Source organism: Crocuta crocuta, unplaced genomic scaffold, assembly GCF_008692635.1.
Source record: "Crocuta crocuta isolate KB4526 unplaced genomic scaffold, BGI_CrCroc_1.0 scaffold9, whole genome shotgun sequence".
In the NCBI taxonomy this organism is placed as follows: Eukaryota; Metazoa; Chordata; class Mammalia; order Carnivora; family Hyaenidae; genus Crocuta; species Crocuta crocuta.
The window spans coordinates 1,597,254-1,623,667 of NW_027551567.1; the positions used below are offsets into that span (position 1 = coordinate 1,597,254).

The 26,414-nt window shown below is 38.4% G+C and overlaps 1 protein-coding gene across 2 annotated transcripts in view; it reads left to right on the plus strand.

Moving 5' to 3' along the window:
* The window catches only part of MDN1 (midasin AAA ATPase 1), a 166,802-nt gene that overhangs the window by 60,652 nt on the left and 79,736 nt on the right, over positions 1–26,414 (plus strand). For both annotated transcript variants that reach the window (XM_077750370.1, XM_077750369.1), the window contains exons 23-42: positions 1,747–1,898; positions 2,615–2,793; positions 3,374–3,582; positions 3,801–3,947; positions 5,185–5,326; positions 6,651–6,785; positions 6,867–7,005; positions 7,854–7,992; positions 8,546–8,676; positions 10,221–10,365; positions 12,698–12,827; positions 13,152–13,370; positions 14,082–14,279; positions 15,952–16,160; positions 17,087–17,209; positions 19,207–19,404; positions 20,674–20,781; positions 21,145–21,333; positions 25,761–25,850; positions 25,956–26,219. In XM_077750370.1, the coding sequence (XP_077606496.1) occupies positions 1,747–1,898; positions 2,615–2,793; positions 3,374–3,582; positions 3,801–3,947; positions 5,185–5,326; positions 6,651–6,785; positions 6,867–7,005; positions 7,854–7,992; positions 8,546–8,676; positions 10,221–10,365; positions 12,698–12,827; positions 13,152–13,370; positions 14,082–14,279; positions 15,952–16,160; positions 17,087–17,209; positions 19,207–19,404; positions 20,674–20,781; positions 21,145–21,333; positions 25,761–25,850; positions 25,956–26,219 (3,246 nt within the window). The remainder of the gene's footprint in view (positions 1–1,746; positions 1,899–2,614; positions 2,794–3,373; positions 3,583–3,800; positions 3,948–5,184; positions 5,327–6,650; positions 6,786–6,866; positions 7,006–7,853; positions 7,993–8,545; positions 8,677–10,220; positions 10,366–12,697; positions 12,828–13,151; positions 13,371–14,081; positions 14,280–15,951; positions 16,161–17,086; positions 17,210–19,206; positions 19,405–20,673; positions 20,782–21,144; positions 21,334–25,760; positions 25,851–25,955; positions 26,220–26,414) is intronic.

The following is a 26,414-nucleotide window of genomic DNA, read 5'->3' on the forward strand; positions in this document are numbered from 1 at the left end:
CATTCTCTCATACTCTCTCTAAATAAAAAACATTTCTAAATTAAAAAAAAAAAACTATTTCAGTTTGACAGGAAATTATAGAGTAACATAGGACTGAAAGATACTGAGTCAGTGGTTTACCAACTAAATGGCTTAAAAAATTTTTTTTTAACATTTATTCATTTTTTGAGAGACAGAGACAGAGCACGAGCTGGGGAGAGGCAGAGAGAGAAGGAGACACAGAATCTGAAATAGGCTCCAGGGTCTGAGCTGTCAGCACAGAGCCTCAGGGGGGCTCAAACCTGTGAACCGCAAGATCATGACCTGAGCCAAAGTTGGTCACTTAACCAACCGAGCCACCCAGGCGCCCCCTATATGGCTTTGTATGTTGATTCATTCTTTTTCAGGAAGAAAGAGCCTTAGGGACTTAGGATTACTTTAGATTCAATATATTTTCCTCTTTAAAAATTATACAAGTGGGCTGCCTGGTGGCTCAGTTAGTTAAGTGTCCAACTCTTGATTGTGGCTCAGGTCATGATCTCATAGTTTGGTTCATGAGATCGAGCTCCATGTTGGGGCTTGGAATTTTTCTTTCCTCTCTATCTGTCCCTCCCCTTGTTCACATACACACAGATTCTCTGTCTCTCAAAATAAATAAACTTGTACAAGTTTATTATATAAATAAAATTGTACAAGTAACACATGAATTTTACTTTTGGTAAGTCATAAAAACATTGGAAAAAAAGACTCAAGCTTGCTTTGATTATTATCTCAATACCATTGTCCTTTACTTGCTTTTTTTGTGTGTTCCTCATGGTTGCATGTGATTGGAGGCTTAAAAATTCTTTTTCCTCAATGCCGCTGAGCTCAGTTGAGGAGCCCTCAAAAGCAGTAACTACAATGGCAGTAGCTTCAAGTTAGGGAACTGAACGTTTTAGGAGAGCACTTTCTTGTAGTTATAGATCTGACCATTTTTGATTTATGAAAATGACAGTTTTGTAGAAATCAACTTCACTTCCATCATGTCTTCAAAAGATTATGCTGTTATACACAATCTTATCCTTAATAGATTAATTTCTCCGAATGGTGGCTTTTATTTTTAATGTCTTTTTTTTTTTAATTTTTTTTTTTAAATGTTTTATTTATTTCTAGGAGAGAGACAGCATGAGTAGGGGAGGGTCAGAGAGAGAGGGAGTCACAGACTCTGAAACAGGCTCCAGGCTCTGAGCTGGCAGCACAGAGCCCGACGCGGGGCTCGAACCCACGAACCGCGAGATCATGACCTAAGCGAAAGTCGGAAGCTTAACCAACTAAGCCACCTAGGCGCCCCTATTTTTAATGTCTTCTAAGGAATCTAGAATGTAATAATGCAAAGTCTGTCTTCCTCAATTCAACACTGGTCCTGTTTTTAGGAATGTGGTTTATATGAAGTCCATGTTTTTGATCAAAGTACTTCATCAGAGTGGGAATTTTAATAGGTGAGAGAAAAGGACTGAATCATAAATTATTTGAGACCTTATCTGATTCAATTTCTTCCCCATACTCAACCACCTACCTGGATTTTAAAACAAGTATGTCATCGTTTTGATCTCATTCCTCAGAATAATTTATTTTCATATTCCACCTATGGCTTTAATGTTGAAAGCATTTAGAAAAGGTGGCATTCCTGGTGATAATTTCTTTTCTTACCTTATTTCCCTCTCTGAAAGAATGCCGTAGCAGTTGTCATTGGACTGTGGGGTTATTTCTCTAACTTGTGTCTTTCAGCCTATTCCAGAACCAAAAGGAGGTCGTCTTATCCAAGTTGAAGGATACTGGATTTCAGTAGGAGACAAAGAACCTACAATAGATGAGACCTACATTCTTACATCTTCTGTTAAGCTAAACCTGAGAGACATAGTCCGTGTGGTTTCTGCAGGGTATGTGGACCTTTTCTGTTGCTGCTCTGAAGCTTTACTAGGATGGGCTTTGATGACATTCTAGTCTTCCATAATTTTCAAAGTGCTTTATTGTTGCTTATTGGCTGAGTGTCACTTTTCTCCTGGCACAAAGCATTGTTTCTAGTTCTACCTTTGGTGGGAACAATATAGACGCCAATTGTTTCGGCTATCTTTAGGGTTGCTTTCCAGTATTAGGCTGATGAATACTTATCACCCATTATTTAAGTGAGTAACAGCTAATCCCATTTCCTGTTTCTCATAAGTACTGCAAGAAAGGTTGAGATTGCTTTCCTCTATTTTTTTCTTTTTTTCTTTTTTAGTGTTTTATTTATTTCTGAGAGAGACAACATAAGCAGGGGAGGGTCAGAGAGAGAGGGAGACACAGAATCCGAAAGAGGCTCGAGGCTCTGAGCTAGCCATTAGCACAGAGCCTGACGTGGGGCTCGAACCCACAAACTGTCAGATCATGACCTGAGCCAAAGTTGGACGCCCAACCGACTGAACCACCCAAGCGCCCCACCTCTGTATTTTTTGAGGAACCATTTTTACATAGAAATTTCTTAGATCTTAAGGAACATTCCATTAGTGGTGCATAGATATGTAAATATGTTCTTTTATGATGATAAATTATGCTAGAATTAATTGTGGTTTCTATCTTTTTTTCTTAAATTGCATTATTGGTTCATCTTTTGAAGAACCTATCCAGTATTGATTCAGGGAGAGACATCAGTTGGTAAAACAAGCCTGATCCGGTGGCTGGCAGCAGCTACTGGTAACCACTGTGTGCGTATTAACAATCATGAACATACGGATATTCAGGAGTATATTGGTTGTTACACATCTGACTCTTCAGGGAAACTTGTGTTTAAAGAAGGTAAGATTATTTCATTCCATGGGTGTGGATATTCATTGTTTTAAACCCATTTCCCCAAGTAATCTTTATCCTTTCCAGTTGAGGCACACCCGCTGTTTTTCCTTTCTTTCTGATTTCCCTGGTTAAAGAATGATGGTGAGAGGTCCAGCTTCCTTTGAGCTTCATTGATCTAATCAGCTGTACACAGGACTATGGCCACGTTTTGTAGAGGACAGCTAAACTACTTCATTTCCTAGAGACTCAGAAGAATGGGGTGAATGTTGAACAGAGGGGAAGCTGAGAATAGATATGAGAATGTGGTAATTTAAATGAAATTGGACTGCAGGGGAGAAAATAAATTGAAAATGTGATATTTGTCAGCCTTAGCTTCCCTTCTGTGTGAAATAAAAAAGGATTGCTTTGATTGAAAATTGTGTTTCCTTGATATTCAACATCACAAATTATTTTGGGGCATGACTAACTGTAGCCAGTAATTTGTTTTGTTTTGAAATTTAATTTTAGTATTTGTTGATTCATGTATAACATTTTTTAAAACTTTGGGCTATTTTATGTACTAATCCTCAGTGTTTGTTTTTGTAAGGTATTCTTATCGATGCTATGAGAAAGGGCTACTGGATTATTTTAGATGAATTAAATTTGGCCCCTAGTGATGTGTTAGAAGCACTGAACAGATTGCTGGATGATAACCGTGAACTGCTCATCACAGAAACACAAGAAGTTGTTAAAGCTCACCCTCGGTTCATGCTTTTTGCTACCCAGAATCCCCCAGGACTTTATGGAGGCAGAAAGGTGTGTAGCATTTGCCCCTTATTCCATTTGTTACCCCATTGAGTAGTAAATGAATGTTCCTTGATAAGACTGAGATGATGTGTTTTTTGTTTTGTTTTGTTTTTGTTTTGTTTTTTACTTTTGAAAGGTTTTTATTTTGTGGTGAATAGCAGGCCTCCATTTTGGAAATTGGGTGGAAAGGCTCTTTTTTTCATGTATTTTTCCTATGTATTTCCTAGGTGCTTTCTAGAGCCTTCAGGAATCGGTTTGTGGAGTTGCATTTTGACGAATTGCCTAGTTCTGAGCTGGAAACAATCTTGCATAAGCGTTGTAGTTTGCCACCCTCCTATTGTAGCAAGTTGGTTAAAGTCATGCTGGACCTTCAGGTATGTCACCAATCACTTAGTTTCAAATGGAATGTATTGATTAGATTTGGTGATCAAAATTTAAAATTTGATAGCCTTCTCTGGTAGATGCAGCAGTCCATCCATTAATTTTTTTTTTCCCCCTCACAGTACGTATAGTATATTTAAAATGCATTTCGTTAATACCCACTTTTTGGTTTTGTAAATCAGTAATTTAATATCATGTTAAAATTTTTCTCATAATTATATATGATAACAGTTCCTTGTGGTTACTGTTGGGACATTTTGTTTAGGTTGGGATTTGGCATTGGCAAACTATGATTTTTGTTTTTTAAATAGAGCTAGTCCTTGAATGGACATAACTAAAGATACTTTTTTATGTCTTTGCCTTGCCAACTCTGCGAAGCTACAGTTTTTATATTCCATTTTAAGGTGTTAGAAATTATCAGATTATCAATTATTATTAATTCTTTATCAGAATTAATATACTTTTCATTTCTAGAATGGTAAGAATAATTAGCAATCTTACGATTATGTTACCAAATTATGGGAATAATGTTTCAGTGTGTTTTCCACTATTTGTATTCATAAATTTTTCTATATGGTATAGGAGATAGAATTCCTTTTTTTTTTCATGTTGTGATTTAAAATTTCATTGTTATATTCTTATACGTGAGTTTGAGTATTTATCTTCAAAGGATTGCTTTCCATTTACTTTCTTAAAAAATTAATTGTGGAATAAATATTTTTTTTAAAAATTGTTTTTAATGTTTTATTTATTTCTGAGAGAGAGAGAGAGAGAAACAGTGTGAGCAGGGGAGGGTCAGAGAGAGAGGGAGACACAGAATCTGAAGCAGCCCTAGGCTCTGAGCTGTCAGCACAGAGCCCAATGCGGGGCTCGAACCCACAAACTGTGAGATCATGACCTGAGCCGAAGTTGGACACTCAACCGACTGAGGCACCCAGGTGCCCCCATTTGTTAAGTTTGAGAAAGAGCACGCAACTGGGGGAGGAGCAGAAGAGGGTGCAGAGGATCTGAAGCGGCTCCATGCTGACAGCAGAGAGCCTGATGTGGGCCTCAAACTCATAAGCTGTGACATTGTGACTTGAGCCAAAGTTGGACATTTAACTGACTGAGCCACCCAGGCACCCTTGAATGAGTCATTTTTATGGAAGCTTACATTTGCTAAAAAATTTTATATAGGTTGTACAGTGTACTTGCCATCACCCTTTTTAATTTGATTTGATATTTAAATAGTCTTATCGCAGAAGTTCTTCAGTGTTTGCTGGAAAACAGGGCTTCATCACCCTCCGTGATCTGTTTCGATGGGCTGAAAGATACAGATTGACTGAACAGACTGAGAAAGAGTATGACTGGCTACAGCATTTAGCCAATGACGGTATGTTTTCAGTCAGATGTTCTCAAACCATTTAGTTATGTCAAATATCAAACTTTTAAATTAAAATCCTTTTTTCCAAATTGTGGTCTATATACACATTTACTAGTTATTCCAGAAATAGCCTTTCTCCCTCAAGTGCCAACCAAGTGCTTTTGAAAATGGTTCTTTTCTGTATACCTCTGTGTTAATATGTTTGGATTTCTGCAGTTTTCTCTTTGGTTTAGGTGGCTACATGTAGGAGGCATGTAGGGACACAGTGCCCGTAAGACTTTAGGCAAGTGGTTGGTGGTGTCTTTGTTGACCATTTATCTACAATTCATTAGCCATAGTTAGTGGTGCTTCTGCCTTATACAGAAAGCTGATAGGTTTGGTCAGGTAAATCAGAGTTTTGAGAGAAAACAGTTATGTCATCTGAGAGTCCTGATTGGTCATTTTGGTTTAATCCATGGGAAGAATTTGTATGTTTCTCCATATCCTTGGAAATACTTCAGAATCTTCTGATTTGAAAGGTACTAGTGAGTCATTAATAAAGTTGTTAATAAGGAGAATAATAAAACTAATCCTTGAGAGTTATATTTTTTTCTTTACTGGTAAAGAATAGATAGATGGGAGGAACACATACTTTAGAAAACTTTAAAAAGGAAACTTTTTAATCAAGGTATAACAAAATAAAATGAATGCAATCCTCTATTTTCTCATGTATAAGGAAGATATAATTTTTACATATGTATGTATCCACGAGTCATCATCTAGACCAAGGTTTAGAATATTTTCCAGTGCCTCAAAAGATTTCTTCATGGCTCTTGCCAGTCTTAGCCTCCCTTGCAGGTCACCACTGCTTTGATTTTGCCTCTGCTTGGGCTTCAACTAGTGTCATGCGGTGTGTACTCCTTAGGTTTGGCTTTTCACTCAATCTTAACGTGAGGTTCAGTCATGCTGTTCTGTGTATCAGGACTTTATTCTTTTTTTAATTATTATTGTAACCCATCATACAGAGATACCATAATATATTCATTCTCTTGTTGATGGACATTTGGGTTACTTCCCCTTTTTAGCTATTATGAATAAAACAGCTCTGAACATTCCTCTATATGTCTTTTGGTGCACACATGTTTATTCGTATTTGGGTCTACCTGGAAGTCATGTTGCTGGGGCACAGGGCAACGAAATATGGTTATTTGCAGTAGGTTGTCTCAATTTTCCAGGGTAGTTTTATAGATACCCTCTCCACTTGCAAGCTTCTAAGAGTTCCTGTTGCTCCATATTCTGAACATCCCTTGGTATTATAACTTGACACTTGAGGATTCCTTTTTTTCCCCCCCAGGTTTTATGCTTCTAGCAGGCAGAGTCAGGAAGCAGGAGGAAATTGATGTGATTCAAGAAGTCATTGAAAAACATTTCAAGAAAAAATTGTGTCCTCAATCCCTTTTCTCCAAAGAAAACGTCCTAAAATTACTGAGTGAGTAGGTCAAAATATCTAGAGAAAATGAATTGAGTTGTACTTTTACTAGAAACTAAATATTTATTCTACCTTTTATAGGTAAATTGTCCACTCAGATATCCATGTTGGAAACTGAGTTCAACCACATTGTGTGGACAGAGGGCATGCGGAGACTGGTACTTCTGGTGGGAAGGGCGCTGGAATTTGGTGAACCAGTACTGCTGGTTGGAGACACTGGGTAAAATCCTCTGTTTCTGTGATTGTAATCCATTATGATGGATCAGTTCAGTTCCGTAGTAGTACTTGAGTTATTTCTGAAGAATTATCAGGGATACAATCTTTGTTTTTTCTTTTTCTGTTTCCCCTTCCTCTTTCTTTAAAAGGGCATGTAAGAGATCTGTTGTTTACTTTTCCTTCAGACCTTTGTGATAGAAAAAAAATGATTTCTTGCATTATTATCACTGGAGCAGTTTTTTTCTTTTTCTTTCTTTTCTTTTTTTTTATTTATTTCTAGGAGAGAGACAGAGAGAGAGACAGCGTGAGCAGGGGAGGGTCAGAGAGAGAGGGAGTCACAGACTGAAACAGGCTCCAGGCTCTGAGCTGACAGTCAGCACAGAGCCTGACGCGGGGCTTGAACCCACGAACCGTGAGATCATGACCTAAGCGAAAGTCGGACGCTTAACCAACTAAGCCACCCAGGTGCCCCAAGGAGCAGTTCTTTTCTTTATAATTTGCTGAATAATGACATCCATTCTGTAAATATATACAGAAGAGTAGATGAGATACTATCTCTTGAAAGTCTGTAAGGATTAGATTTCTTTCTCATGCCTTGATTGTTGTTAGTAGAAGTAGGAAAGGATGAAATTCATGCAGTGTTCACTTTTTTAGATAAGAAACATTGTAGGGTGCTGGTGTTTGAGAGAAGGGTATCCTGAACCCAGGGTACAGAAGTCCTGTGTTGGCCTGCCGTGTCTGCTGCTGCAGTGAGGCCTTCCCCAGGGCCCCCCTCTTTTGCTCACTTGGGTGTTTGTGGATATGTGTTTGGAATTTTTGGTCCTTATTAATCTGATGTGTATTTCTTAACAGGTGTGGGAAAACTACTGTCTGTCAGATGTTTGCGGGCTTGGCGAATCAGAAACTATACTCTGTCAACTGCCACTTACACATGGAGACATCAGATTTCCTAGGAGGGCTGCGACCAGTGAGACAGAAGCCAAAGGACCAGGTTTGTACAGTAGCAAATGATGTGTTCATTCATTTGAAGAACTGTAGTTGGTTTTCTGCATGAGTCAGCTCTAGAATTTATTTATGGAGAGATTTTTGATTCGCAATTTGATATATATCTTTAGATTTTCACTTGTCTACAAGGGGTCTTCATGAGCGTCCTGTTGTGCAGGCTTTCCTCCTTATTTTTAGATCCTTAATTTCTTTTGTAATTTTATTTAAGAAAAAAAATTTTTTATGTTTTTATTTCTGAGAGAGAGACAGTGTGAGCATGGGAGGGTCAGAGAGAGAGGGAGCTACAGAAACTGAAACAGGCTCCAGGCTCTGAGGTAGCTGTCAGCACAGAGCTCTACGTGGGGCTCAAACACATGAACTGTGAGATCATGACCTGAGCCAAAGTTGGACGCTTAACTGACTGAGCCACCCAAGCGCCCCTAGATCCTTAATTTTTACAGAATGACCACTTCACTCAGCAGACACCAGCTAACAACATGTATATTGCCTTGTGGAGCCACCTGCTCTTTAATTTCACACCCCTCTTTTCCAAACTGTAGGAAGAAATTGATACATCAAGACTTTTTGAGTGGCATGATGGTCCTCTAGTTCTGGCCATGAAGGAGGATGGCTTTTTTCTCTTGGATGAAATCTCACTGGCTGATGACTCTGTTCTGGAAAGACTGAATAGGTATATGTCTCTATCATTTAAGAGTCTGTTTCTTGGTTTGTCTCTTTCTTTCTTTGTTTTCTTAAATTCTATATATGAATGAAATCATATGATATTTGTCTTTTCTTTGATTTACTTAATTTAGCATTGTACCCTCTGGCTCTATCCATATTGTTGCAGATGGCAAGATTACATTCCTCTTTGTGGCTGAATAATAGTCCATTGTATATGTATATATACCACATTTTCTCTAACACATTTTCTCATTTATCGGTGGATATTTGAACTGCTTTTATAATTTGGGTGTTGTAAATAATGCTAAAGTAAACATAGTGGTGCATATATCTTTTTTTTTTTTTTTTTTTTTTTTTGGTGCATATATCTTTTTGAATTAGTGTTTTCATATTCTTTGGTTAAATACCCAGTAGTGGAATTACTAGATCATATGGTACTTCTATTTTTAATTTTTTGAGGAACCTCTATAATGTTTTACTAGATTGGTTTTTATAGATATTAATTCTTGTGCACAGTAATGTTCTACATAGGTGCATAGTAAATATTTGAAAATAATAATGAGTTAATGTTTTTGTTTTTTGTTTTGGCTTTAGCACTCAGGGTCCTTTAAGGGGCCTAGTTTTCCTGTTTTGCCGTCAATAGAAAGATGGCATTGTGGTATGGCGGGGATGAAAGAAATAAGCCTACGTTATAATGTTTTTTAAGGCAAATTTTATGTGACCATTATCTAAATTCTTCTTTGTAAGAAGTAGAATCAGAATTCTGAATGTTATGCATGTTGTAGGGTCTCAAAATCTCAGACCAGTATGAATTTTGATGTCTATTTTTCTTTTTTGAAGTTTAATTTGCATAGCATAAAATGGATCCATTTTAAATGTATAATTCATAAGTTAGTAAATTTACTGCGTTTTGAGACCCCATAATCCCGTTTTATATTTCTACCATCATAGAAGAATGGATCTCTTTCGCCCCTTTACAGTATATTTCTGATGCTACCTCCTGCTCCAGGCAACTACTAATTTTCTTTCTAGGGGAGTAGAGGGGGGAAAGGGAAGATTTGTCTTTTCAGCACGTTCATATAAATGGACTCTTCTTTAACTTTGCATTGTTTTCAGGTTCATCCGTGTTATAACCTATGTTAGTAGTTTGTTCCTTTTTATTCCTAAGAGTATTCCATTATATAGTTATACCGTATTTTTATCCACTCACCACATGATGGTATTTGTGTTGTTTATACTTTAATGAAGTAGAATGCCACCATGAATATTTGCATTGGATTTTTTTAATGCATCTTGTGCATTTTTAAAACAAATGCCATAATGCGGCATAAGTGGATAAAATGATTTTTTTTCTTTTGATCAGAAATATTGTTCCATTACACAGGAATTTGGATAATGAGTCATTTAAAAGTTCGTGGTAGGAAATTATTAACTAATGTGAAAGTTCAGCACAGGAGGTAACTTTTTTCGTTTTTAAAAGGACATTGAAGAACACAAAGTAGATACATAAGCCTTTTCTAATCTTAATTCTCCAATTTTTCTGTCTTTTAGTGTCCTTGAAGTGGAAAAGTCCCTGGTATTAGCTGAAAAAGGCAGTGTAGAGGACAAGGATAATGAGGTAGAGCTTTTGACTGCTGGAAAAAAATTCCGTATCTTAGCAACCATGAACCCTGGGGGCGACTTTGGAAAAAAGGAGGTAAAATTGTGTTCCTGAAGCATAATTTTTTTTTCCAGTTTTTGACCTCAGCTCATTGGTAGCTATAAATATATGTAAAAATGCATTTGGAATTTTATATTGGGTAAAAATTTAAAACCTAGAAAAATATTTTAGAATTATTACAAAGTTGAGAAAGTCTGACGAAAACATTTCCTCATTTTAACATCTCACTGTGTGTATATGTCTGAAATTTCATTGTTTCAGTCCCTTTGCCCAGTCCAGCCCTTTATATACGTTACCGTAACAAATTCTCACAAGAACTCTGTACGAGAGTTATTTTTTCTACTTTCGTGGATGAGAATAGATGAAACTGAAGTTTATCTTATTTTTAAAAGTTTATTTATTTTGAGAGAGAGAGAGCACCAGCAGGGGAGAGGCAGAGAGAGAGAATCCCCAGAAGGCTGTACTCAACACAGAGCTTGATCTCATGACAGTGCTATCACAACTTAGCTGATACCAAGAGTGAGATGCTCAACTAACTGAGCCACCCACTGCTCCGAAACTGAAATTTAATCTTTTTGATTTAATCTTAAGCTCTGCTTCTGGAGTCTTCTTTCTTAAACGCGAGTGTGGCTTTGAGTGCTTTTAAAGTGACTTACAGCCAGGAACTCTTCTGGTTTTGCAGGTGGAGCATATCTGTTCTCCCTAGGATTTATGTGAGTGGGTTACACTTAGACTATTTTTAAAGGAACGAGTGAAAAGCGGTTCCATTTGTTCAGGAGGTAGTGTTAGGATCCAGCCAGGATCCAATACCTTGAACACCCCATTGCTTTCAGGGTCATGAAGCCTCTCAGTGGAGAAGTCTGCTTGTGTGTCGATTCTGGTCTGTTAGAGTTAGGAAAAGGTCAGGGATGATGAGAACAGGGGTTGATTGTGAATGAAAGTAGTTAAAATTCTTGGAACATTAAAAAAAAAAAAAAAAAAAAAATNNNTCTCTCTCTCTCTCTCTCTCTCTCTCCTGGAAATAAATAAATAAATAAATAAAAATTTTAAATTCTTGGTAACTTGGTGGGTAGCCCTGAAATATAAACATGATATTTTGGGCCTGATTTTCCTATGTAGTATAATAACAAAGATTATTACTGTGCATCTTGAAATGTTCTTAGGAGAAGAAATAAAGTATATCACAGTTTCAAGCATAATACGAAAACTGGTTCCTGGGGCACCTGGGTGGCTGTCAGTTAAGTGTCCGACTTCAGCTTATGACCTCACGATTTGAGAGTGAGCCCTGTGTTGGGTTCTGTGCTGATAGCTCAGAGCCTGGAGGCTGCTTTGGATTCTGTGTCTCCCTCTCTCTCTGCCCCATCCCATGCTCACTCACACTTTGTCTCTCTCTCAAAATTAAATAAACAACACCAAAAAAAATTAAAACAACAACAACTTGTTCTTTGACAAGTGGAAATCACATAGATCTCATTTTGATGTTGTGTGTGTTAAGGTTAGCTTAAGTTAGGATAGCTTAAGTTTTTCTTAGAAAAAGATTGCCAACTTTTACCTAAGGGAAAGTTCTTTTTTTGTTTTTGCATGCCTAGCAAGCAGATTGAAGTGGGATGCGGAAGACCAGCAGCACTGTTTGTCTAGGATGGCCACAGGGAACACATTCCCTGGGTCTTGATTGAGCTGCTCCTGGGTATAGGCATTGTTCCTGGTCCTGTTGCTGTAGGCCAGATAGATGGATGGAGCTTATCAAGTAAAAGGAAAGCAATGATAAACTAGTAGTTATGTGCATACGCGACATTGTAAGTGCTTATTAATAGGGGAAGGGTAAGAGGAATCCATATTGAGAGCAAATGCCATAAGACTGGAAGAACTAACAATTCTTTGTTATACAAGAGGTAAAATACGTACCTCCTTACTAATTTACTGTTCCTCTTTGAGCCACATAGAAGATGTTTTCTGTGACTTCAGAGAGCTCTCCCCTCCCCTATCACACATTAACATTTATTTTCTCTAAATCATTGGTTATGTAACTGAAGTTAAAGGAACAACCTTTGCTTAGGGGAAAGTTTGGGAATCACCCACTGGGGCTGTAATTCAACTTACACTGTTTACTCTATAAAACCTTGAAGTTCTGTATGTCTGTAATGAAAGTGAGGGGAATATGGTGGTCTTGGAGGATGTGGTGGAGATTAATGAGATGACATTTTGGAAGGAGTCAGGATAAAGTAGATCTTTAATAAATTGTACCTACTAGTAAAAGTAATAAAAGGAGCATTTGGTATTTGTTAGACAGCTAACATTTCTTCAAAAGATTTGTTCTCTAACTTTCCTCATGAGTATCCATTCACATTGACATTTTTGTTTCTTATAGTTGTCTCCTGCCTTAAGAAACAGGTTTACAGAAATATGGTGTCCACAAAGCACAGGTCGTGAAGATTTAATTCAGATTATCAGCCATAATCTTCATCCAGGATTGTCTCTGGGCAAAATAGATCATAAAGGTGAGTTTTTTCAGGTGGTCCAGGTGGTGATGGTGGTTACGAGGTAGAGGGGGTATGTGCTGGGAGTGAGAGGTGTGGTATAGAACGTTAGCAGTGTATGTGTGTGTATGTGTGTATATATATATATACACATACATTATAACATTATATATTATAACTATATATATTATAACTACTTCCAAAATACTTTTTACATTATATATTTATTATACATTATAATTATATATTAATGTGTATATATATACATTATAACATTATATATTATAACTATATATATATTATAACTACTTCTAAACAACTACTTTTTACTTCCTTGTGTCTTAGGGGCTGACATAGCTGAGGTGATGCTGGATTTCATTGAATGGCTGACCCACCAGGAATTTGGCCGAAGGTGTGTGGTCAGTATCAGAGATATCCTGTCCTGGGTTAACTTCATGAACACGATGGGGGAGGAAGCTGCTTTGAAACGGCCAGAGACCATCTCCACTGTGACATCTTTTGTCCATGCTGCATGCTTGGTGTACATAGATGGAATAGGTTCAGGTATGTTGTCTGTTAGCTGGTGTGGGGATGGCGAGGCTGGGGTAGTGGGGAGTAAGAAATGGAATAAACACAGATCTCCGACTTCTGACCCAGATACTTTGTAAAATCATTTAACTCTAGCATTTCCAGGACCAAGAATAGACTTTCTTTCCTTTCTACTCTTTTTGAGAGGTGGTTGGTATAAAAAGGCTGAGACTTCATATTGCTTATAGTCTAGGGATTTAGTAAACGTGAAGGGATTATGAAGAAAAAGAAGACTGTTGGAAATGTCCTTGCTCCTAAAGGACTGGACAGTTCTTAGCACGAATGGTCATTTATAGTGAATGGGCCTGAATCCTTTGGTTTTTTTTTGTTTTTAAGTTTACTATAATTTTTTAAATTTCACTATTTGAGTTCTGTTTTTTCAGCAGTGATGATTCTAGATATAAACCAACATGATCACTAGTCCCACATTAGTTACTCCTTCCTCCAGGCCGATTTTTCATGGAGTGCATATGTTTTACTGAACAAGCTGCTGCTGATCTGTAAATTATTGGGCTGTGAGAGGCCAGACCTTTTGCCTTTGGACTGTTCACCATAGCAGTCGTGTTTTGGATATACTTCGGCTAAGGCCTAATTTTCCCTAGAAACTGCCCAGGAGCTCCTGATATGTATGTAGTTTGGAAGCTTGGTGTCATGCTGTGTTTGATGGCCTGATCCTCTCTCTTTTAGGAGTAACTTCCTCAGGGTTTGGTACGGCCCTCTTGGCTCGCAAAGAATGTCTGAAATTCCTAATCAAGAAACTTTCCAAAATAGTGCGACTTACAGACTGTCAGAAAAATGAATTGAAGATTTATGACAGACTCAAGGCCAAAGAATTTACTGGAATAGATAACCTTTGGGGAATTCATCCATTTTTTATACCGAGGGGTAAGAATAATTTTAAATAAATGAAGTTTCTCTTCTCGTAGATTATAGGTACTTGACTTTATTGTGACTTTTAGTGTATCCTATTCTGATTATTTTTAAACTAGTTATCTGAATTAGAATCTGACTTGACATAACCAGCTATAATTGCATGAATGATTAAAAAATATATAACTGGCATGTAAAAATAGGGGAAAGTATAGTCTTTATGAAGAAAATGTCTTGTGAAATGTATTTTTTATTTGGTGCTTAAAACAAGAGCTTTCTTGTAGTTATAATTCAGCCCAGGATGTATCAACTATAGATCCTCATCACTGCTTACAAAAACAGTTTTGTAATTGTTGAGGAATTGGGTCACTCATCTTCCTGTCCCTGTCACCTGACATGTAGCCTAGCAATCCTAAGCAGTCAGAAAATGTCTGTTGATTGAGTGAATGGATGAATGAATGAATGATTAAGATTATTGATTGTCTAGCAGGGTCATCTGTGTCTTGTCCATCCCTCCCTCCATCAATAATTGTTGAGTGTCTGAAATGCACAGAGGTAGAGTGACACTTACTAGTGGTTCATTGGTGAACAAAACCAGCCCAGGTACCTGACCTAATGCAATATTGCCCTTTTCTCTCTCTCTCTTTAGTACTAATCTTCAACCCTGATGGTACATAAATGATCTAAGTTCCCTAACTCACTGTGATAGTATTTAGTTCTCTCACGTAGGATCTGTATGTTAGTGGCCTGGGACTGGAGTGGTCCTTGCTTCTGCTTCCCTAGCTGAGGTATAGTAGGTGTTTTCCTAGCCCTTCAAACTGGTATATGAAAAGTTTCTTCCAGGAGACATAGTAGTACAGATGTTAAGCCCTATAAAACTATTATTAGTCTGCATTATAGCTACATCTACATTATGGGTTAAAGATTCATCCTGAATTGTCCTAGTGACCTAACAACGTTGGGTGAAATTACTTATATAGAACCATGTGGCCTATACACCTAGCATACACTTGATTTTTTGGAAGATACCTATTTATAAAGGTAAATTGTACAAGTACTTATAGTAATCCCCGGTGTAGGTTGTGAAAGGAAAAGTATGCTTACAGTTAGAGCTATGTATGTATGCATAGACCTAAGTATATGTATAGGTGTACGAGCCGGAGAGATCTGAGTAACAGGCCTAGTTGAATATGTGGTGTGCTGCTGGGTATTGGTTTAAAGCATTTTATGGATCTAAAAGTCGGAAAATGTTGAAATAGGGTTGAGCATTTTCTTGTATGTATGCATGTATGTATGTATGTTTTATTTATTTGTGAGAGAGAGAGAGAGAGAGNTGTATGTATGTATGTATGTATGTTTTATTTATCTGTGAGAGAGAGAGAGAGACAGTGTGAACAGGGGAGGGTCAGAGAAAGAGGGAGGCGCAGAATCTGAAACAGGCTCCAGGCTCTGAGCTGTCAGCACAGAGCCCGATGTGGGGCTTGAACCCACGAACCGTGAGATCATGACTTGAGCTGAAGTCGGACCCTTAACCGACTAAGCTACCCAGGCACTCTGGGTTGAGCATTTTCACCACAGTTGGTACTTCACTGACTGAAAGTCTACTTGGTAGGCTCTTAAAATCTTGTCTTGATATGTTGATTGTCGATGTTCATCTTCTATGTGGCTTTTCTTTTCTCTATTTAAGGACCGGTCCTTCACAGGAATAATATTGCTGACTATGCACTCAGTGCAGGCACCACAGCTATGAATGCCCAGAGGCTCTTAAGAGCTACAAAATTAAACAAACCCATTCTTCTGGAGGGCTCCCCTGGTGTGGGCAAGACGAGTTTGGTGGCAGCATTAGCAAAGGCTTCAGGCAACATCCTTGTTCGAATCAACTTGTCAGAACAGACGGTAAGCTTAGTCATTCTACAGCTGATGAGGATGAGTGTAGGGAGTAATGTTTGTATCTGCTTATAAAGTTTCTTATTCAGAAATAGTTAGGACATTGTCAGTACCTCATATTTCATGGTGGTAAAGACCACACCAGCATGACCTTCCAAACTAAGTCTCATTTTACATTCATTAATAGTTGGTATCTGTAATCTTGTTCTCTTTCAGATGGTTTATCCTAATTGGCTTTTGATAGTTATCCAATCAGTATTTATTATAACCTCCTTTATATTTGTCATTTCTTTTTTTTTTAACTTTTTAAATATTTTTAATGTCGTTTATTTTGAGAGACAGAAAGCGAGTGGGGGAGAGACAGCGAGAGAGAGGGAGACACAGAATCTGAAACAGGATCCAGGCTCTGAGCTGTCAGCACAGAGCCCGATGTGGGGCTTGAACCCACAGACTGTGAGATCATGACCTGAGCCGAAGTCAGACTTTAACTGACTGAGCCACCCAAGCGCCCCTATTTTTGTCATTTCTATAAGGGAAAATTTCATAGAAATAAAATGGCCTTTAAGCAGTCTTAGGAAATCATGGGACAAGAGGTGACAAATAGAGTTGACAAAGGAGACTGGACGTTGTTACCGGTCTTTGTTTTGTTTTTTGTCTTTAAAGCTCACCAATTAATTTCCAAGTATAGCCACAGTTGACAGCTACTGATCTAGAGCTCCAGTTCCAATCGATTGATACTTACAGTATTGTGACAAGAAGGTTCTTGGGGGCATGTTTGGGCTCCTGGTACAGAGTGCTGTGTTGATTAGTTCTGTCGCGGGTATAAAAAGGAAAAGTAGCATAAAGCTCAAGAATTTATCAGGTTAGATTTAGGGTCTTGGGATCTAGTAAATTTTTTACTATAATGTTTTTCTCCTTTCTACTCCCTCTTAAAGGACATCACAGACCTGTTTGGAGCAGATCTACCTGTTGAAGGTGGCAAGGGAGGAGAGTTTGCCTGGCGGGATGGCCCCTTGCTGGCGGCTCTGAAGGCAGGCCATTGGGTTGTGTTGGATGAGGTGAGGGGTCTGTTGTTCCAAGGATGGGGTCACAGTGGGAAGAGCAGTCATACATTTCATATTGCTAGGGCATATTGCAGTGGATGATCATGCTGTTCTGCTAGTAAAGACAGATTCTCTAATGAAGAAAAATCCTTCAGGGTCTCTTTTAAGAATGAGAAAAGTCACTTGTTACAAAGCACATATAGGAGCCCCTGTGTATACAAGCTATAAATCCCGGCTTTTGTAAGCCAGCTTCTAGAGAAAAACTGTCTCTTACGTTGCTTTTCTTTCTTTCTTTTTTTATGTAATGTTTATTTATTTTTGAGACAGAGCGAGCAAGAGTGAGTGGGGAAGAGGGAGAGAGAGAGGAGACAGAGAATTGGAAGCAGGCTCAGAGCTGTCAGTACAGAGCCTAATTTGGGTCTCAAACCTAAGAATCATGAGATCATGACCTGAGCCAAAGACGGACCCTTAACTAACTGAGCCATCCAGGTATTCCTGTCTCTTAAGTTATCTTAAGGGACATATAAAAAACTGGTGAGAAAATGGTGAGTTGTACATGTAAATATTGGATAAATTAATGACTAGAATTATGAAGCCCCTCATGATACCTGTGATAAATGCTGAATCTTAGTGACTGACAGGCAGCTAGAGATATAGAAGAGTGATGCACAAAAATAAAAAATTTAAGGCTGTGGGCAAATGTGTCTGGTCCCAAGATTCAGACCCCTTTGGATCTGAAGTTGGAGGGCAGACTGTGGGATTTCTTTAAAGCTGAAGTGCTTCTTACATGGAGGAGATGTTACGGAGAGGGAGGTGACTTGTGGACCACCTTCCCACCTCTATTTTTAGAAAAAGATGTCTAATCGTATTAAATTCTTTAGCCAACAAAAGAAAAAATGCCCAGTTTTATTTTTTTTTTAATTTTTATTTTTTTAATGTTTTTTTATTTATTTGTAGGAGAGAGAGACAGAGAGAGACAGCGTGAGCAGGGGAGGGTCAGAGAGAGAGGGAGTCACAGACTGAAACAGGCTCCAGGCTCTGAGCTGGCAGCACAGAGCCCGATGCGGGGCTTGAACCCACAAACCGCGAGATCATGACCTAAGCGAAAGTCGGACGCTCAACCGACTAAGCCACCCAGGCGCCCCAAAATGCCCAGTTTTAAAGCTTAAGGCTTCACACCGTAATTCTACTGGGTGGAAACGCATGTAGGTATCCCCAGGCATTCCTGACTACAGTCACATTTGAGAGCAGCTTTTAGAACTTGACCTGTTTGGGAATATTTGGTGGAATTTGTGCTTTTGAGTGGTTATATAAACATGACACTTGAAACTGGTAGAATATAGTCTTTTTTCTTTTCCTTTGCATTTTACTGATTCTACATTTACCTAGTTGAGTTTTTCCATGTTATCTAAAAACTATCACACTTCACATCCCTGAGCTCTGAACTCAGCATCTGAAGACCTCCATTCAGCTCTTTTCATTTTTGGCACAGAAATTCCTGTATTTGTTCTTTTTCACAAAAAAAAACTGTTAGTGAAAGTTAGCTATGTCGATCTACTTATGTGGTTTATATCATGATTTTGAAGCCCATTTGGAGATTTCATTCAGTATTTGATCTGGGAAAGATACTTTTTGTGTAGAGAGCGGTCTTCATCTTTAAAGATTGCAGAGTGCAAAAGTGAGATCTGTGTGTTGGCACATTTTTTTTTTTTTTGGGTCAGCTGTGATTTACAGGCGGTTCCATATAGGTGAATACAGTAGATACAGTGTAATTTTAGAGAAGATTTTTAAATTTTTTAATTTTTAAAAAATTCAGTTTGGGTATTTATTCAAGTTACTTAAGTTACTGATAATTCATATACTTCAATGTCTCTACCACATATGTATGAAATAATAAGATGAACATACTTGGCTTCCTCCTCCTGAAGATAACACTATTCTACATTGTGCATATTATTCCTTTGCTTTTTGTTATACAGTATATGTAATAAACGTGCACTTTCTTCAAATAGCTCAACCTGGCTTCTCAGTCTGTATTGGAAGGACTCAATGCTTGTTTTGATCACCGAGGAGAAATTTATGTTCCTGAGTTAGGAATGAGCTTTCAAGTACAACATGAAAAGACGAAGATTTTTGGGTGTCAAAATCCTTTTAGACAAGGAGGTGGGAGAAAGGGCTTGCCGAGGTCTTTTCTTAACAGATTCACTCAGGTAAGATTTTCTGTTTCCATGGAGACCAAAGGTGGAGTGTTGAGTATGATAAGACTGCTGGCACGTAGCTATTAGGATGCTCATTATAAGAATGAGAGAGCATTGGTTTAATGATGTTTATCAATTCCATGTCTTTTTATGAAAAATACTAATGTGACCAGTTCCCATCATCAGTTCCCTTCTGGTGTGAGTCCCTTTGTTTTAAATCCCAGAGGACCTGGTATGTTATCAGTTAGTGGCGAGTAAGGTCACTATTCCTCTAGGGTCTCTGTTACTGTGCTCACGATAAAGGCCAGTATTTGACCTTTCTAGGTGTCTATGTGATGTATTAAAACATTGAAATTTAAAAAAAATTTTTTTTAACTTTTATTTTTGAGAGACAGAGACAAAGCAGGAGCTGGGGAGGGACAGAAAGAGAGGGAGACACAGAATCCGAAGCAGGCTCTAGGCCTGTCAGTACAGGGCCCAATACAGGGTTCAAAGCCACAAATCATGAAGTCATGACCTGAGCCAAAGTCGGAAACGTAACTGACTGAGCCACCCAGGCACCCCAAAACATTGAAATTTCTTATGATGAAATTAATGCATTGTAGTTAAAGAAAGGGAAAAAGGAAACTACTATGAAAAGTGAAATCCAGTATTCTCCATACAAGGGTCAGTCATTAACGTTTGGTGTCTTTTCTTACTGCCTTTATTCTCATTTACAGAGGTAGGAGTTGTGTGTACATATGCTTACTTGTTTTAACATTTACTTGCCAGATTTTGACTAGTCTAGAGGTTTGGAAATGGCTCTAGATGTTAGCTTTCTTTAATGTCCGTTTCTGTTGACAATTAAGAATTTCTTATTTTTTCAGAATAATATATCATGAAAAATTTCAAATATATTGAAAAGTTGAAGGGATTTTGAAGTAACTACTCAAATGCCCTACCATCTAGAGTTTTGAGGACATTATCACATAATGATAGGAAATTTAAGAAACAAATATAGTTAAAAAATATACTTTAAGAAAGTTTTGTCTTTTTTTTTATTTCAGTAGAGTGGGGCTAACACCACCACCAACACCTCTGTATAAAATGTTTAAAATATGTGATTCTATATCCTAAAAATGCAAGAAAAAAGATTTCTGTAACTGAATTTTTATATATAACTAAACTGAGGTTTGATACTTTGGTATTAAATAAAAACTTTGCATCATAAGTGGTAGTCATTTCTGATATTTGATGAAGAGACGCTATAGCTTTGCTTCATGTTATTTTTGGATTCTGTAGGTCTTTGTTGATCCCCTTACAGTAATTGACATGGAATTCATTGCCAGTACTCTGTTTCCAGCCATTGACAAAAATATTATTAAGAAGATGGTTGCTTTCAACAACCAAGTAAGTACCTACTTGTATTAATTGTTCTTTGTTTTGGTGGATGTAATTGAACTGTCTTTATTTCATCATGGGACACTGTCAAATTTACCAGTTTTTCTAAAATGAATCACATTGAATTGTTCCAGTTTCTAGTGGATTAAACCACTCATCGGAGGATTATAGTAATTCAGATCTATTGTGTATATCAGTTTAATGCTTACAGAGTATTCCTGATTTAGATGTCTGGGTTGGGCAAAGGAGACATTTGTATCAAACCTGCTAATTCCTATTTCAGATTATGCATGCATTTGTAGTACATTGATAGTACTTAATACAGTGCCTACCGGTGGGACATGTTTCCCAGTAATAGTGTTTTCCTTTTAGATTGATCATGAAGTGACTGTTGAAAAAAAATGGGGGCAAAAAGGAGGACCCTGGGAATTCAACCTTCGGGACCTTTTCCGCTGGTGTCAGTTGATGCTAGTTGACCAGTCCCCTGGGTGTTATGATCCTGGTCAGCATGTGTTTTTGGTATATGGTGAAAGAATGAGAACCAAGGAAGACAAGGAAATGGTGAGTTTCACCTTGTTCTTTGTGTTTCTTTCCATCTGAAAGTTGATTTTTTCCTAAGGGAGAAAAAGGGCACACTCACTAATAACATTCAACATGGTAAAGCTGCTTAGAATTAATAAATTAACTTTTTAATAAGAATTTTTTTAATGTTTATTTATTTTTGAGAGACAAACTGACAGAGCCTGAGCAGGGGAGGGGCAGAGAGTGAGGAGACACAGAATCTGAAGCAGGCTCCAGGCCCTAAGCTGTCAGCACAGAGCCCAACGCAGGGCTTGAACCCATGAACATTGAATTCATGATGTTAGCCAAATTCGGATTCTTAACCAACTGAGCCACTCAGGAGCCCCTAATTAATTAAATTTTTAATGTTTATTTATTTTTGAGAGAGAGAAAGACAATGTGCAAGCAAGGGAAGGCTCAGGGAGAGGGAGAAGCAGAATCTGATGCAGGCTTCAGGCTCTGATCTGTCAGCACAGAGCCCGACATGGGTCCAACTCCTAAACCATGAGATCATGACCTGGGCCGAAGTTGGCCACCTAACCCAATGAACCACGTAGTCTCCCCAAAGCTGCTTAAAATTTAAAAATTAAGGAGAGAGACTAAGCATTCACTGACTTAAAAGTTTCAGAGTGTACCTTTCTAGGTATCTGTATGATGTATTAGTTTACTTGTGAATGCACAATTTGCTTATCCATCTGAATTCCAGATATTGCAAACCTTTTTAAAGCAGTATTGCGCCCCCACCCCCAGTAATAAAGAACTAGGTCTTCAGCATCTTTCTAGGCATAAAAGAGAGAAACAGGAGGAGATGGGTGCTACTCGGTAGAAGAGGAGGGCTTCCTGTTTTTTTTACAACTCTATTATATATAATTCATATACCATTAGCTAGTATTTTATTTTCTTCATTCACTTACTAAATTACAATGAACTTATTATGGCCAGACACTGGCCAGTTGTTGGATAATTGATGTTACTCAGATTGTATGTCACTGTAGAGTGTGAAAGATTTCCATCACTTCTCTAATTCAATCATTGTAATTCACACACCAAGAAAAGTAAAAAAAATAGTAATAGGAGACTTATAAAAGTTGGAAGAGTGAATAAATTCAGTCTGACTTTATAAAACTAAACCAACTACATTGTGAAAGCATTTGTAATTTTAATTTTGTTAGACTGTCAGGTAGATGAGATTATATTCTACCTTGGAGGGAAATACAAGGTCAGGGGCGCCTGGGTGGCTCAGTCAGTTAAGCGTCTGACTTCAGCTCAGGTCATGATCTCATGGTTCATGGGTTCGAGGCCCTGCGTCGGGCTCTGTGCTGACAGCTAGCTCAGAGCCTGGAGACTGCCTTGGATTCTGTCTGTCTCTCTCTGTCTGTCTCTTTCTTTGTTTTTTAAATGATTTTATTATTTAAAAAAATTTTTTTTAATGTTTGTTTATTTTTGAGAGACAGAGAGTGAGCAGGGGAGGGGCAGAGAGAGAAGGAGACACAGAGTCGAAGCAGACTCCAGGCTCTGAGCTGTCCGCACAGAGCCCCAACGCGGGGCTTGAACTCAAGAACCGTGAGATCATGACCTGAGCCCAAGTCGATCGCTCAACCTACTGAAACACCCAGGCGCCCCGTCTCCCTCTCTCTCTGACCTTCCCTCGCTCGCTCTCTGTCTCTCTGTCTCTCTGTCTCTCTCTCAACTGAGCATAAAACATTAAAAAAAAAAAATACAAGGTCAGAAATCACCTGGACCCAGGAATATGTGACAGTAGCACTATACTCCTAGTCAATGTTTGGTACTGAAAATGATTTTATCTTTACTGTTTTTTCCTAATGTTTCTCAAACTCTTATTAATTTTTTTAGTTGAGGTATAATTGACATATAACATTAGTTTTAGGTGTACAATACAATGATTCAATACTTGTGTGCATTGTGAAATTATCACTACAAGAAGGCTAGTTAACATCTGTCACCTTACGCAGCTACAAAAGACTTCATTCATTCAGTCACTCATTCATTCATTGTTTATTGATATTTTTGAGAGAGAGAGCACACATGCATGCACTTTAGTGGGGTAAGGGCAGAGGGGGAAGGAGAGAAAGAATCTTAAGCAGGCTTCAAGCCCAGTGCTGAGCCTGAACATGAGATCATGACCTGAGCCAAAATCAAGAGTTGGACACTTAACTGAGCCACCCAGGCACCCCAAGACTTTTATCTTTTGATGACAACTTTTTAAATCTCTTCCCTTAGTAGTTTTCAAATACATAATATGGTAATTTTATTTAAAAAATTACTTTAGCTCTTTATTTTATTATTTTTTAAACATATATTTATTTTTGAGAGATAGAGACAAAGCACAAGCAGGGGAGGGGCAGAGAGAGGGAGACACAGAATCCGAAGCAGGCTCCGAGCTCTGAGCTGTCAGCACAGAGCCTGACGTGGGGCTTGAACCCATGAATCGTGAGTTCATGACCTGAGCCAAAGTCGGCACTTAACCAACTGAGCCACCCAGGCACCCCTAGCTGATTATTATTTTTTAAAGTTTATTTATTTTTGAGAGCGAGAGAGAGCAGGGGAGAGGCAGAGAGAGACCGAGAGCAAAAATCCCAAATAGGCTGCATGTAGTCAAGTGCATAGCCCAGTACAGGGCTCGAACACACTAACTGTGAAATCGTGACCTGAGCCAAAATCAAGAGTCAGATGTTTAACTGACTGATCCAGCCAGGCACCCCTATGTTTGTTTATTTCTGAGAGAGAGAGACAGAGCATGAGGTGGGGAGGGTACAGAGGGAGAGGGAGACACAGAATCTGAAGCAGGCTCGAGGCTCTGGGCTGCAGAGCCCAATGTGCAGAGCCCAATGTGGAGCTCACATTCACATGCAGTGAGATCATGACCTGATCCGAAGTCGTATGCTTAACCAACTGAGTTACCCAGGTATCCTACGTAATACAGTATTATATTAATTATAGTCACCATAGTGTACATTCTATTTCTAGGACTCATTTTATAATGTTAATTTTATGACTTTAGTCCAGTGTATGATGATTAATATGAGCGTTGCTGCTTTGTTAGAAGCATGTAGCTTTGTATACATATTTTGGGTGGCTAGAATTTTTCCTGCTGCTCTGGGCTAAGTTAGTGTATTTTACACATCCCCTTACCTTTCCTTCCTGCCTCAAATCCTCTTAAGAAGAAACCCAGCAAAGAAGTAAGGTTAATGGCAAGTTTTCTAACATATTTCTGGTAAGGGAGGGATAAATGAATGTAAATAATCAGAGGAGTAACTTTGATTGTCATTCTATGTAAATATTCATAAACCTAAAATGGTGTTTTGGGGTGACACTGGCTTCCAAGATTTTTTTTTTAGTGTTCATTTTTGAGAGAGAGAGAGAGATGACAGAGTGTGAGCAGGGAGGAGGCAGAGAGAGACCCACACACAGAGAATCTGAAGCAGGCTCCAGGCTCTGAGCTGTCAGCACAGAGCCTGTTGTGGGGCATGAACCCACAAATGGTGAGATCATGACCTGAGCCGAAGTCAGACACTTAAGTGACTGAGCCACCCAGACGCCCCATCACCTCAAGATTTAAAATCCATTACCATGGGGGCGCCTGGGTGGCTCAGTCACTTAAGTGTCTGACTTCGGCTCAGGTCATGATCTCACCATTTGTGGGTTCATGCCCCACAACAGGCTCTGTGCTGACAGCTCAGAGCCTGGAGCCTGCTTCAGATTCTGTGTCTCCCTCTCTCTCTGACCCTCCTCTACTCATGTTGTGTGTCTCTCTCTCAGAAATAAAACATTACAAAAATAAAAATAAATAAAATCAATTACCATGAACAAGTCCTGTAGCTCTCATGAGTCTCCTTATCCATATTTATAGAGCAGAAACAATACCTATTTTGCAAAGGTATAAGGATCAGAAATAATCTGTTGAAACCACCTAATATAATGTTTAGCACGTTTGTAGATGCTTAAAAAATGGTCATTGTTCTTCATAATCTTTAGACTATTCTACTTTTTAGGTGGTATCTTGAATGATGAAAGCAGATTCATTTTTCATNATTCGTAGATGCTTAAAAAATGGTCATTGTTCTTCATATCTTTAGACTATTCTACTTTTTAGGTGGTATCTTGAATGATGAAAGCAGATTCATTTTTCATGTGTAGATTTGCCGTAGTATCCATAGCTTTAATTTATGGTACATTCTCACTGGAATCCCAAATAGTTTGAGGTTAGGTCACTACTCTTTGAATTCCAGTTTGCTCTTATTTCCAAATTTAAATAAATGTAATCTATCCTTTTTATAAGAGAAAATTCAAAAGGATAAGGAAAACTCAGTGTTATGATCTCTGTTGCTGTTCATGTTTTCTAGAAGGTTTGGCTCAGAATTTGGTGGAATCATTTCTGTTTTGACTGTATTATCATCTTCATTTAGGTCATTGCTGTGTTCAAGGATGTGTTTAGTTCAAATTCCAGCCCATACATGGGAACCAGACTATTTCACATCACTCCCTATGATATTCAGGTGAGGCAAATAGGAGAATCCTCTATTCTTTTATAATTTTCTATGATTTCCTCTGCTCCCATTATTAGACACAAGTGTGAAATCTCACTGGCATGTCTTTTTCAGCTGGGATACTCAGTCCTTTCCCGTGGCAGTTATATTCCTCTCCTGTCTCGCCGTCCCCTGTCACTCCTGCACCAATCATTACAGTCTCTGGAGTCAATTATGAAGTGTGTGCAGATGAGCTGGATGGTCATCCTTGTGGGACCAGCCTCTGTGGGCAAGACCAGTCTGGTGCAGCTCCTGGCACATCTTACTGGTCACACATTAAAGATCATGGCTATGAACAGTGCAATGGACACTACAGAGCTTCTAGGTGGATTTGAACAGGTAAACGGTCTGCCTTCACATTTTCTGGCAAAACATCTATAATGCTATGGTCTGATTGATGGTCTTTTGTGTTGGTGAGTACAAATAGGAGTATTCTTTTTTTTAAGTAAGTTCTATACCCAACGTGGGACTCAAACTCATGACTTCAAGATCCAGAGTCATATGCTCTACCAGCAGAGCCATCCAAGCCTTTCC